The sequence below is a fragment of the Mytilus californianus genome, unplaced genomic scaffold (genome assembly GCF_021869535.1).
Source record: "Mytilus californianus isolate M0D057914Y unplaced genomic scaffold, xbMytCali1.0.p SCAF_5, whole genome shotgun sequence".
Taxonomy (NCBI): Eukaryota; Metazoa; Mollusca; class Bivalvia; order Mytilida; family Mytilidae; genus Mytilus; species Mytilus californianus.
The window spans coordinates 85,286,431-85,301,417 of record NW_026262701.1 but is presented as its reverse complement, the minus strand read 5'-3'; the positions used below and the strand labels follow the sequence as shown (position 1 = coordinate 85,301,417).

Sequence of the window (14,987 nt, the reverse complement as noted above, 5' to 3'; positions counted from 1 at the left end):
GTTCATGATTTTGGCATATTTTACAAATGAGTAATGAGCGCATGCGTATTCCACGAAACCAGTCTGGCAGATGTGACTTTTATTTTTCATTGCATATATTTTGTTTAATTCTGCACCGTAAAGTCAAATCGTTATGGCAAAGCAAGTGCTGAGATTAGACCCAGATATTGAACTAAAATTCAAAGGTAAACGATCAACAGTTGACTGTCTTCATAATGAAAATAGCATTGCATGACCCAATAACCTGAACCGGCCGATGTGGCGATGAGTCGATGACACCCTATCCAATGCAACAATTAGTTAAATGTTTTATTAACTTGATACCAATCAAAAGCGTTTAATTTCTTACGCGTAGTCAATATACGAATGATCGTGAAAAATTGTGTGTCCAAGATTTGAACTCAACAAAAATATGCAACTAATTTTGAAGGAACAGCTAAATAAATAATACTAATAGATCAATGCTATCTTCTAAGAATAACAACTGCTTAACCTTATTTTCACTGTTGTGTCCTTTAACTAAATTTCGACAGAATCTGTATGCTTACTGGAATAATTTGTTTCAGACCCTAGTCTTTATACAAAATTGTAAAAACATCCAACTTTTCTATTTCTATTTCTTAAATCTAAATACTGTCAATATCAAAACGGCTGACAAATTAATAACATGAACAAGGGAGAATGATAATCCAGGTGGACTTGCTAATATTATGATACGTTTAGAAAAGACTTGGACGACTCCTTGACTATATTAAATCGCCCACTGGTCCTGCTGGTACAGTAGTGTCAGGTAATTCCGCCTGTCCGGTTAACCTGCCCACTCCCATTTCTTCCGTAATTGTCACTTCCATGAATATTTCGTCTGCTATTTTATTCATAGAAACTGTACTTATCATCATTGCATGTCAAATTTTATAGAAAAATCCTTTATTACTCAAATATCTTGTGATATATATAATACAGTTCCTAAAGCTAACGATTATCATATTATTGCTTACAAAACTCATTTCTGTCTTGAATTTTTTTTTTTTTATTATCTGGAATCTATAAGTGGTCTATTGATAAATAGATCACCTTTTCCTTTCACAATTTTGTGATAAACGGGCCCACCATATATATTTACTGCGCATGGGCCAAGGATCCGGAAATTTTTCCACACAATTTCGGTCATATTGAGATGATTGAAAAGTTGGTGCCCCTTTCCAAATTGTCGATGTCAACATTACTAGATCCATAGCATCAACTAACTTGTATTGCTGTTTCATCGCATTTACTAAGTAAATGTCTTACCATTACCATGAAGAACAGTTAAGGGAAGGCAATAGTTTAAAATTGAAATGATTTTAATGACTCAAAATGGTAAATCTCTCAGACATTGTTTACGTTTCTTTCGATTTGACAAAAGTTAAAACCGGAAGTTTGCGATAAAGTTAAAGTACGAATAATTCCGGATTCATTTCTGGGATTTGTTTTGTTTATCAAATTGACAGGAAATCACCGGCTTTTTTATTTTATTACCTTCAAAAGTGTTTGAATGTAACAGACAATAGTTGCACTCGTTTAATTTAGCATTAAATCAATTTGCATTTTACGATTAAATATTAAATTTGCTGAAGACAATTTCACGCATGCGTATTATATAGTAAATAAAGCACATGAAAAAAATATTTTTTCTCCGTAAATTTAGGTTTAATTTTTAAATCAGATTTGATGATTGTCTTTGCTGAAAAGTAATTAAATAATGAATACACTTGTCAGGGGATTTCAATTTTTGTTAAGATATTATTCTGAGCTTGTGATCACTGTAAGGTGTGAATATTAAAACCACAGGTAAAAAGTGATTAGCGATCATTAGCCAATGTTTCCCGGAGGCATTGATATAGATATTAGGAGGGCCCTCAGGATTATCAAACTACTGGAGTGGCAGTTTTATTACAGGAAAGGGATTATAAACAAAAACAAGTGATCACAACTTACACAAGACAGTGCAAAATGGCGATTAAGAAATCCGATTTCAAACATTTAGTCAATGAAATGACCGAAATTACTTCTTTAAAAAAATAAAATTTGTCCTAAATCCCAATTTCTCGTTTAGGACAAATAGTTTCATCTTAGGACATGACTGGCATATATGATCGTTTCCGGACCCTTGGCATGGGCGGATTTACCGGACAAACACATTTCCGATAAAAACACGGATGACCCACTTGTTTTGTTTGTTGATTTTAAATGTTAAATCTGATATTTTTAGAGGAAATGAGATAAACTTCCCGAAGTTGATTTGTCAGTGAATTAATTTATATTAAATTTGATACAATTTGTATATAATTGAGCAGAAATACATACGATCAAGGCCTTATGTGGGTGGATTAACCAAACTGCATCGTATATTCAGCAGGTGTCGCTCTTCACTCTGGGTGGTTGCTCATGTAATTTAAAATGTCTAGCGTGTAAAAAAATAATTCTTCTCATTTGTACTAAACTAACATGAAATAATAGGCATGATAGGTGGCAACTGTATATAAAATTTATTAAAATGGAACGAATCATGAATAAAATCTCCCAAAAAACTTTGAAGTTATGATCTTAAGATGGGAGCGTTTTATCAAATTTATAAAATTTATCAATCCGGCAGCCAAGTTATGTTCCATTAGAGTCTGCAGAATGACACTTGAATGATAATTAATTGTTATAGATTTAGTTTGTCAGACCAATTACTAGTTATTTTTTGATGAACAAGTGAAGCTGGTTGACACTAGGTTAATCAGCGTAATTGATGTCATTAAACAATTGACTCTTTCTGTGACATAATAACATGAGCAATGTTAGAGAAATGTATGGCAAAAATGCAAGAATGTGAAAGTTGTCATGAAAAAATGTGTTACTCTACATTTGGGGAATCCTGTCGATAAGACAGAATTGGTAAATGAAACGATAGATTTTTTGTATAAAAAGAAGATATCTCATGTCTTGATAATGTTATTAAGATATTTTCATTTTTATAACTTTGAATAGAATTATATTTAACTTGTCCAATTATGCGTATTTTGGCATTTGACTGTCCAACTTATTTTTTCTCTAGTACCAGACTACTGAACCAGTGTTATTAACAATACCGGGATAAACATCAATAATCACCTTATAAGGACAATTTTTGTAGACCGACAAAAAATGATTTAGTGTTTTTTAGCAATAAAATGTTATTTGTATCTTGAAAAACTTTTTAACCCCCTTTTCAAGTTAAACTTGTTCTGTTTCTCACTTGACATGACAATATTTTAAACTGTGAACCGATCTTTAAATACAAGGAGGAAACTTTTCTGGTATGGCCATGAATGTGTGTTTAGATTTTCTATAGACCATTCCTAATTTTGAGCTTAGATCTTTACAATTTTGTGACGACATCTTCACCATAAACTTTTCACCAAGTCAGTTGTCACTGCTAACTTATCTATACTACTAAAATAACGAGGTCCAATTTGTTTGCTGGCATTACGTAAAAAAAAATCAAAGAATTCAACTTTATAGATAACTTACAAAATGTAATATAGGACAATGGTGTTGATTAAAAATTACACCATTCCAGGCCCTTTTGTTTTCCACATAGTTAATATTACCAATAATTAACAAGTTCCGGATCAAATCGGATTCCAATACCAATAGTATATGTCACATGAAGTTTCCGGTTGAAGTAAGAAAACCAGGACGGGGTTCAAACAAAGATTTTGAAAGCAGAGAAAACTGTGCACCTGACAATCAGCATGATTTTATCAGATGACAATATGAATACAAAAATCCAGGCTAAAAATAAGGCATAGGTACTTTAATTCAGTTGGGGACCGGCATTGATGAGGATGTGTTCTAGTTCTATCAAAATATGCAACAGAATTGATCAAAACCATGTTAATCATCACTTTCTTAATCGACAAATATTTCAAAATATCAATACATGATTAATACATTCATTATATTTTCCGATTTATGACAAAAAAATATCCTGACCTACTGACCCTATAATTCTATGGCAAGGGCAAACCCCCCCCCATCACTTCTTTTTGGCAAAGTAAAACTGTCATGACTGTAAAATGCATTAATAAAATATTTAAAAAATAATCTTCTCATAGAAATGTTCAACATTATGAATTACACATGAACACACAATACAAATATATACATAAATGAAGTTTTCATTATCTTTTTTTTCAATCCATTTTGTTATTGTAGGACCATTTACAGATGTTGTAACATCAGAACTAAAGTTGACCAACCCCTCAGACCAGAAAGTATGTTTCAAAGTTAAAACCACAGCACCCAAGAGGTACTGTGTCAGACCAAACAGTGGCATCATAGATCCAAACCAAAGTGTGAATGTATCGGGTAAGATCTGTGTGATGCAAATCATATTAACATTATATTACAGTAGCTGTATTTCTGTACCTTTACAATACATGGGATTTGAATATGAAGTTGACTACACTAAACAATAATAGGATTTTATCAATGTACTCCTGGTCCTAAAAACTACACCGATATTCATTCCAATAAATAATTCTCTGTGAATTAACATGATTAACAGATTTTAACTGTGTTGGAATTTTTGGAATCGCTGGTATATTTGAATAATGAGATTCTTTAATTGTTAAGAAGGGAAATATTTAGATTGCAAATGCCATTAACATATTTGTAATGTGGAACATGTTGTTCATAATAATTTTGGTATATTTCAGTGATGTTGCAACCTTTTGACTATGATCCATTGGAGAAAAATAAACACAAGTTTATGGTTCAGACTATGTTTGCTCCAGATGGTCCAATAGAAAGCCAGGAACAGTTGGTATGTGGGGAATTTTTACTCCTGTCTTATCAGAAATAGAAGGCTAATTATATAAATACCAATACAGTACTAAAATCATTATCAGATTTTTTTCTCCAATCAGATGGGTACTCCAATTTTCTTCAAACTTGATCTTGGAACCACCGAATATCATTTCCTTGAAACAAAACCTTAATGTCTCTTACACTTGATTTATTGATTGATTCTTGGTGTTGAACACCACTTTCATCCATATTGGCTATATCGTGGCTGTCTGTTTATTATTGGTATAGAAAGGTAGAGAGAACCGCCTGCCTTCTGCAGGAAAAACTGACAATCTTAGTCAATTAAGATTGGAGTTGAATGCACCTGCCATGTTCTGGGTTCAAACTACCAACATAAGTGTTGACAGGCTAGTGATGCTGTAGATGGAAAATTTTCTCCACTCATGAATAAAAATACACTGAATATTATATATATTTGTCATGTACTTTAAGAATTAAATTTCTAACTAGCAAGATGGAACACAAGTAAAATATTACAAAATACAACAAATCTACATTGATTGTCACACAAAACTGCTGTTAAAAATGTTAAATGCACTGAGCTTTTTAAACAAAAATAAAAAATCTATTTTATTATTTTCTTTCAGTGGAAAGAAGCCAAACCAGAAATGTTAATGGATTCAAAGTTGAAATGTTTGTTTGAAATTCCTAATGATAATAATCAGGTAATGTAGCGGATCAAGTAACATATATCCAAAAGGCTATAAATATATGGAATATTCACTGACATATGGATAATTCCATGATAAACACACAGAGATCTCCATAGACCAACTTGGCACAGTATTTTTTGCACTGTCTTTTATTCTCTTACATAAACAGTAAACTGAAATGTTTAAATTAAACTGTTTATGTTTAAATAACAAAGGTTTCTTGTAGACATACTGTTTACTGCAAACATTTGGTCATTCAATAAGACCAGGAGGTCTGCAGAACAGTACAGATACACTTTTCTTAAGATAATGTATTGTGTAAAGCTTGTCAGAGTGAATCAGTGAAAAGGTTAATTGCTGGTGATTGTATTGATTACACTCTAATTTATGAACCCGTCACATAATATCTATCAGATATACATAGATTTCAAAATGAATCACCCACAATCACCACCATTTAGTGTAAAGTATAAGAGTGAATTTTACTATGCTTGAAGTTCAAGTTAAGAGAAGACAGTGACAAATGAATGCCTGATGGGCAATCATCAAATTGTGCCCTATCCGAGTCTCCACCTAGAGTATAGCACTACTCTAATGCATGAAAACAATTTAGTAATTTCCAAAGTGCATTTACATCAATTAATGGCTGTTCCAGAAATTATACCCATTGGGGCATGGGAAGCACTTTTTTAAGATCCCAACCACCCATAATATAAAATTTATAATTATTAAAAAATCCTAAGGAAAATGCAACCACCCACAATTAATTATTTTGCTTGCCTCCCATACCCCCACCACAATCAATTATGAAACAGCCCTAAGAACATTAACAAATGAAAATGTAAGTCTTTCATTTATAGTACTATTGTTGAAAGCAGTCACTATATGATAGAAGTACTATTGACTTTGTAATTATTTTTCTATTAAAACCGTTCGTGTCATGAAATAAGGTGATCTACTTTATTGCATTACAGTTATCAATCTTCAGGTAATTACCTTAATAGGCTTTTTTAATTAATCATTCATGAAGTAGATATTTTTCCTAACCTGATTAATTTTAGAAATCAATAAAGAATTACATGAATATTTATATCCATAGTGATATAAATAGATCTCAGAATTCCATAGAGATCTTATTATAGCTTTCTGCCAATAAAACAGAGATATAATTTTTTAAAGATATTATGTCATTTGTTGTAGACGAGGGAAGAAACAGAGAAGGTAAAACCAGTGAAACAAGTACAGTTAGAAACCTCACAAACAGTAAAGGTATTAAGTTGTATAATTTATTCCTCATATTGAATTTAGATAGATACAGTGGTTGAGTTATCTCCCCTTATAAGATAACACATTGAAGACAATTCGGTGCAATTATTCTATCATTCAAAAGGATTTCTAGCAAGGGCCTGCTTAATGAGTTTAGGACTAATTTCATTATTGTTAAAGGGGAGTTATTTATAGACCATATTAATTTGTTATTAAAGTGACATTAAAAATTAAACAAATAAAGGCATGATATATTTATAAGATTATTGAAAAAATTGAAATTTAATCATGTTGTTAAAAAAAAAAGATTATTGAAAATTTACTACCAGGTTGAAGTAGACTAAAGATTAAGGTAAACCACTAATAAAAAGCATAGACACCAACTGGTCTTGTATGAAAATGATAACAGTATTTAACCCTTGTACTTATTTAAAGATGCATCGAGTGAACCAACACCTAACAGTACAAGCTGGTAGAGTAATCAGGATTGATAGCCGGAAGTATGCTGCGGTTGTCTTGAAACCTCAGGAAAATAATGATACACAAAGACAACAACATCCCAGATTACTGCAAGGAAATTCTTTATTCTGGTATACATGTTTCGCCACTTACGGTGGCGTCTTCAGGACCTTGTACTTATTTGTTTAAAACTAGTTATAACTTAAGTACTTTTGTTTTGTTAACAGTTTGTGTTTACTGATTAGTTCCTTTAATTGCTCATCATATACCACATAAAAAAAACATAATATTTTTTACAGTCAAGTCCTGAATCAGAAGGAAGAAAAGGCGATTCAGATAAACAAAGATTACAAGCTGAAATAGAAAAGTTACAGGATGAAAATAAATCATTAAAGGTATTTATAGAGTGATTATTGAAATGAAAACCTAGCGGTCGAGTCTTAGTGTACTGCTACAAGAATGTTTTCCCTTAGTGCATTGCTGAAAGAAAGTTTTCTTAAGGTTCATATCAAGTAACTTTTGTCTTTGGTAGTGTGGAATTCTGTGTACACAATGTTGGAAGTTTCCCCCACTGCATTCATTTAACCGTTCTTTAACTTCCATAGGAGCTGATGGATATGCCAATCTTTCTAGACGTTTTATATCTTGGCCTTATACATGTATTTGTTCTGTCTGTTGGCATATTTCACTTTTCATTTGCGCCCTATACATTTCTACTTGGTTTTTAGGATGAAAACGAGATTCTAAGGCAGCTGTAAGTTGATTAAAATTGACCCGCATTACTGGTCTTAAATCTGAAATTACTTTTGGCATTGCCTCTCAAGCTTGTAGTTAGTTTTAAAGACTTTTCCGTATCTGTCCATTTGTTTATTGCTGCAATAAATCAGGGTTTAAGCTAGGATTTTGAGGGCTTAAGTTAATTTTGCATGATAAGAAAATCTATCTTTCTTGTGTATCAGCTTGGCATGATAGGACTAAGGCGGTTATAGCATTGGCTTCAAATCATGTTAAATGTGTACTTGCATTTGTATACATATAAAAATATAACAATAAAAATTAAAACAAAACAGCTATTATACTTTAGAATAGTTACTATTCAACATTTTAAACAGCTACTTGTACTATTGTCTAAAAAATGTTAACATTGAAATGGCAATTATTAGCATCAAGAAAAAGAGTTGCAAAGCATCTTTGAAGTATGTTTTATCTGTGTGTAAAAAAAAATAAAGAATAGAGAAAAATCAGCAAAATAAATTAAAGAATACTCCTCCCACGCACACACACAAGACCCTTTTTGCTTTGCACAGACAGATCTTGAGAAGGTATTTCAATACTGGGAAAAATTATGATTGAGTTATCTTTCTTGGAGCGAAATTATCGTTTTCAGGTATGCTCTTACCTTTAAAGGCTTGTACACAGTAGAAGTGAATACAATCGATGACCACTGATTAGTATTTTAATACCAGAAATGTGGGCAGACTAAAAAAGGTCTGATTTTGAAAAATTCACAAATTCCAGTTTACAGATGCTTATAAGTTTATTACATGTTTTGGTATTAATGTAAATTATGTTTTTATCATAGAACCTACAGAAGACGTTGCAAATTTTGTGGTCCTTTAAAAAATTTATTCAAATCAAAATGCCGACTGACCAATTCTATTCTATGAATTAATTTTGAGGATCATTAATGACCTATTGGATAGGTGTATATTACCTGCAATAACAAATTATGACACCTTTTGTGACTTTTAATAGCTTGAGGTTGTTAACTTGTTATGAACATGTAAAATTTGTTTTTTTTTTTCTTTTACAAATTTAAGGGACGAAATTTATCAGAAATACTTTTATCATTTTGAAAAAAGTTTCGTAATGGGAGAAAATGATGAGCGTTGGCAAAATCACTGAATTAATTTAAATTGAACTAAATAGTCTTCCCAATTTATACTCTCCCCAACATAAAGTGCTGGTTTCTTTATAATGTTAGTATTTTGTAAGTTTAAATTATAATTATGCCAGAAGTTGGTTCATTTCTAATGCTAGTGTTATTTGAACCACATGTCATTTCATCATTACGGAATTTATGATTGGTCCCATTTACCCCAACTTGATATGTCCATCGGACATCAAAGGTAATGCTTTGTACAATGTCCCCTGATTATGAGGTTCGCCCCTGTCCAAAGTTCAAGGTAAATCAACAAAATTCAGTCTACCTTGTTGGGCATCAGATTCACCAGAGGCCATTGTTCGCCTCCAACTACAGGATTCTCCCTGAGCATTATCCATTGCTGTTTGATTTAAAAACATACCTAGACACTCTGTCAGAATGGGCGGATTCCTTTGGGTAACCAATCAAGAGAAAAAATTCTGGCTCTCCATCCACACTCTTTACCAGTTTTTCTCATCCAAATTTTATGAAACTCAAACACAATGCTAAGAACCAAAACTAGCAGACAGAGTTTGAATTTGGGCAGTGAGTCACTTACTGTTCTAGAGTTATGCCCCTTTTTAACTTGGAAAATTTCAAAGCTTGAGTGGGGGCATGCGTGACCTCAGACACATTCTTCTTATATTTAGAGTTATGTCCCTTAATCTAGTTCCTCAATTACAAATTTAAGAAATATCTACTGCTCCCTAAAGGGGCTGCATTTGTCATAGCTAAACGAAGTGTTTAGGGAAGTTATCATTTTTAAAGCATTGAAGTTTATGTTTATGCTATGGTAATGCCAATTTTAATATTGCAACTACGAATCATATCCGTAGAGACATTTAAAAAATGGAAATTAAGTAATGTTAATGCATTGTAGTTCCAAAATATTCCAATGTTTGAACTTTGATTTTACCTTGCTCTAGCTGGGCAGGGAATTCTTTTTGCCCGCTTAGGCCTCCAAAAAAAATGGATTTGACTCGTTGACTTTTCAGCTAACACTTTATGCAAATTCAAATAATTACATTTTTCTTTTTCAGGATAGTGAAGCAAGGTTAAGAAAAACGGCCCTAACAGAAACAGTGTCATCAACACCATCATACACACCTACACCAGAAACTAAACAGGATTTACTGAGTCAGATAACAGCGTTCCCTAATATAGTTATTATTATTGCTGCACTTATTATAGGAGTTCTTCTGGGGAAAATGCTGTTATAACTATAACTGTACATGTGAATGCAACAAAGTGACTATAAGACTGGACTTTAATAACTTTTAAAGAAATAGACATTTTAATTTGTAACTGTCAATGTTTAAATTTAAAATAAGTAATTTGGTGTAATAGTCTGATTGGAACAAGACCAAATTAGGAAGCTTATCATTCATCACTATAGTGGTCGGTTAAGGACTTATTTAGCTTCAAAGTATCTCGTTTAGAAAAAGTTGGAAATTTGGTCCTAATTTTTGCTTCTAGTTATTTTTACAAATTTTTTTTATTAATATATTTGAATTATTAATTGTCCTTTTTTGTGAATAACACATGTTTTTATTAAAATTGTGGTTCAGTTTTCCAACAAAATTGAATGATAAGGAAATGTGATATACAAGATGTTGAAAGTAGCACTACATATATAAAAAGCAAACACTTTTAAGGAATATGAGTGAAGTGGAAATAATTAACGATAGTGAGGGATTTTGTAATCACTCTGTGTAATAAGATTTTGTTGTTATTTAAGTAATTGATATAGATAATGCCAGAAATTCAATTAAAAATATATAAAACTCATGGAAAAGATGAGCAGAAGACAAGTCTAAAAAAATGAAGTCTTGTCAAATAAAATGAAAATTGATAGGGCACTTGTTCTACACATGTGTTTAACTTCCAAAACGTTATCTGCATGCAAAAAAGTGGCAAAATACAAGCAGTCTTGTGTATTTATTATATTTCTAACATTAAACAATACATGAATGCTAAAATCATTTCTTAATTTCAAAAGTGATGCATGTTATAAGTCATTATTGAATGATATAATTTCATACTTGTATGTACTTTCATCAAATTGATAGAATACTATATGGTGTATTAGATGTGTTCATGCATATGTATTATATGAAAGGTGTATTATCATTTAACTTGTATGTTTTAGGAGTTTTGTTATTAAAAACAGTTTGATAAAGCATATAGTTCCTGGAATAATTTTATACTTAATCTATCGAAAATTCTATTAAGGTGCTAGCTTTGAATTACATTATATTTTAATTCATTACAAATCTGGTTTTGCACAAAACCCATAAAATTATCTGAAATGTTGATTATAGGAACTGTATGACTATCTTTCAAAGTGAACTGAATGATGATCATGTGCACATGTGCATCTTTAGGCCTTTGTACAAATGTTGTATATTTCATTTATTAGAACAAAAATTTAAGTTGATGCACTGTTTTATTTTCCATGGTCTTATTTTGTTTTGTTTTAGTTTTTTTATGAAAATGTTTACTTTTTCCATTGTTATTCTTTTTGTTTGTTTAGACTGTTTATTTAAATAAGTTCTTTTCTTAAGTATTGCCTTATTTAAACTAGGTTCTATGAAGTCTAGTTGAAGGTCCATAATTTCTTTTGTTTTATTTATGAAAGACAATAAAATAAAAAGAAAACAATTTTATACTTTCACACCCACAGAATACGGAACAATAATAAAATGTTGTACAAATATGCGATACATTTCTGCTATCTGACATTTAAAACTTGAAATCTTATACAGTGGTTGTGACAATTATGCCAAAATATAGGGATTTTCAGAGGTAAGAAAGAAATATAAAGTCCCCTTGTACATATGTCTCATCACAACCATATCAAAGCTTTGGGTATTGTATTGAAAAGAAGAAATATGGAGTAGTTTTGTAACATGTTGGTTGATACTTAATATGCAAGTTTTTCTTTCTTAAATTATACTCGAACATATGTCAGTTTTGATGTATGATATTTATAATTTATTAGATAAGATGTTACATGTATTTAATACAATATCTTCTATTTTCCTGCTACCCAATGCATAACTGAATAATGTTCTCCCTTGTATGGAAATATTACATATGTAAATTGAAGCTCTTTCTTTCAAATACTATTAACCAGCTTTCTAGAATACCAGTGATATAACACTTATTAAATTTTCATAATTATTATTTATTAAAAAGACTTTCTGACGTATAATCTTAACAGGATAATTTTCTGGGGTAATAGTGCAGAGAAGAGATGGGGAAATGCTGGACACCTGTCTTGAATTGAAAATGTCTGACTGGAATACATTTTATTTAACATTAGCTGTGTATTGACAACTCCTTACTTGAATTATTAAATGAGTGGTGTATATATTTTATATATGTTCTTTACAATGAAAATAACATTGAAAGCACCTTACTCTATTTCTTGTCTGATTTATACTTTCCAAACCTTTGTAAATATAAGCAACATGCGGCTTGTCTTGTCCTAATTTTCTTCTTCGTTGGTTTAAATTCTCTTATCTCCCTGCTTTTGCACAAGTGACTACATGGAAAAAGGTTTACAGTATGACATTACACACTTATAAGCATTTTTGCAGATAACCAAAGAAATAAAGTGAAAGTTTGTCTAGTGGTTATCTAAAAATCATTACAGAAACAGATTCTACCGCTGCATGCATACACTACTTTCTCAATGTTCCAAGACTTAAATTTGAAATTGAATTATCTTGGCACTTAAAAAAATTGTATGTGTTAAGCTTCAGCCTTCAACAGGTTGCACTTGTATAAAAGGAATCACAATTCCTCTTAAACAGTTCAATCCACATTTTTTTTAGGCTATAAATTGGTGTTCATTTTGATTTTCAGTGTTTCTGATGGTTATGGTCTTGTCGGTCCCTTGTATTTTTTTTTATTTCAAATTTTCCCCTTTGGCAATGTCTTTTGAAAGAGAATTAACATGTTAAGATTGTTTATATATAAAATTTAGTAGTTTCTTTAGGTTAGACGTGGACCAGTCTTCTTTTATTTGATGCTTTATTACCAACTACATTGTGTTACCAGCAGAATTTAACATGAGTAACACCAGAATGTCACTAGTGGAACAACAGTAGTCTTCTTCTTCGATTCATGTTTTTTATTATATTTTTCTCTCCTTTTTTTGACACTGGTACATTTTTATATTGTGACAACTGTGGAGAGAAAAGAAATATCTAATGAAGACTTAAATTAGTAACAGTCAGTTGGAAGATATAGATTCTTTCCATTTCCATGTTTTTCACAAGCTTCTATTTGAAAAGTTCAATTTATCAATTTGTTCTTTACATTACAAGTTTGCCATCTGGTAAAACAAAAAGCAAAAAAAAAACATCACTGACAACTTGAAAAAAAAGGTTATCTCCCATACTGCGAGGAATACAAATGCACAACTTTTTCACAAAATAAGTGAATAAAGTGGATAGATATTAAGTTAGGCAAAGGTTTACAAGACCAAAATGATACAATTGCTGATGAACATATACCATTAGACTTAAATTAAGGAAAAGGCATAAATGACCAAAATGATATAATTCCTGAATGACATCTACCTGTAAATTAAAAAAAGACTGATATTTTATACTAGTATATATGTAGTTTTCATTTTTTACATCATATTTCAACATTAGTATTGGATAGTTTGGTTTAAACATGATATAATTATTTGTTTCCTCATTTTAGAATGTAATGTCTAAGAACTGACAGTGTGCAAACTTCAAAATACCAAAGCCAAGTCAGGTTTTAAGTACCGAAACTTGAGCAAGGGTGGCATGGGATATTTCAAAATAATTTATTAAGACTTTATTACTGTTAAAATTTATCTGATCAATTATTCCAGTCATATTTGTGCAATTTAATTGAGAATACTTAAATGGTTTTCAGTGTAAAATCATGTATTTTATTTATGTGGTGACTTCCTGCTTTGAATGTAATACAAGTAATCAGTTGTATATTCAGTATGTAACATTATAGGTGTAAACATTCTAACTGATGTTACATAACCATCATTTCTACTGCTTCAACCATTTGTTACTTTCATGGGACAACATTGAAGAATAGAATGGAGAAAGTCCTGAAATGAAAGTGTACAAGTCATTTAGTTTGTTAAAATAAACTTTTATGATGATACTGATGTTATATTTATTGGCATTGATTCTCTTTTTCTGTCATAAACACACCTACCCTGTTGGTTATATAGCTCTTTATGTATTCAAATACTTAAAAGCCCTTAGCTTTTATATTGTATGGATGGAGAGTTCCGAATGAAGGTTTATCCAGAAGAGTGCTTCAGAGGCACCAATTTGATAAAGCTTTATTTTCTTTTTACACAGTGAAAAAAGTAGATAAAGAGATTTATACGCAAACTCGTACAAATGATTACCTATTTTTTATACGACCGCAAAAAAAATTTTGTGGTCATATATTGGTATGACGTTGGCATCTTCGTTGTTGTCCTGCGTCGTCCGAAGACACATTGGTTTTCGCACTCTAACTTTAGTTTAAGTGAATGGATCTCTATGAAATTTTACCACAAGGTTCAATACCACAAAAGGAAGGTTGGGATTGATTTTGGGGGTAATGGTACCAACAGTAAAGGGATTAGGGGCCAAAAAGGGGCCAAAAATAAGCATTTTTGTAACTTCCAGACATAACTTGTGTGTTAGTGTATGGATCTCTCTGACATTGTACCACAAGGTTCTATATCACAAAAGGAATTCTGGGATTGATTTCGGGGGTAATTGCCTCAAAATTTTAGGAATTAGGGGCCA

At 31.3% G+C, this 14,987-nt stretch overlaps 1 protein-coding gene across 1 annotated transcript; it reads left to right on the top strand.

Moving 5' to 3' along the window:
• Window positions 1–37: 37 nt before the first annotated feature.
• Window positions 38–14,346, top strand: LOC127701691 (vesicle-associated membrane protein/synaptobrevin-binding protein-like). The gene is made up of 7 exons (XM_052205690.1): window positions 38–185; window positions 4,225–4,377; window positions 4,728–4,834; window positions 5,466–5,543; window positions 6,732–6,800; window positions 7,556–7,651; window positions 10,221–14,346. Exons 1-7 carry the CDS (start codon window positions 134–136, stop codon window positions 10,398–10,400), a joined length of 735 nt encoding a protein of 244 aa, XP_052061650.1. The 5' UTR covers window positions 38–133; the 3' UTR covers window positions 10,401–14,346.
• The last annotated feature ends 641 nt before the right edge of the window (window positions 14,347–14,987 follow it).

Bases quoted from the DNA above. Each gene is read 5' to 3' on its own strand.
- LOC127701691 (XM_052205690.1), top strand. From the start codon at position 134: ATGGCAAAGCAAGTGCTGAGATTAGACCCAGATATTGAACTAAAATTC. The intron at 4,835-5,465 runs GTATGTGGGGAA...ATTTTCTTTCAG, and splicing joins TAGAAAGCCAGGAACAGTTG to TGGAAAGAAGCCAAACCAGA. The intron at 5,544-6,731 runs GTAATGTAGCGG...CATTTGTTGTAG, and splicing joins TTCCTAATGATAATAATCAG to ACGAGGGAAGAAACAGAGAA.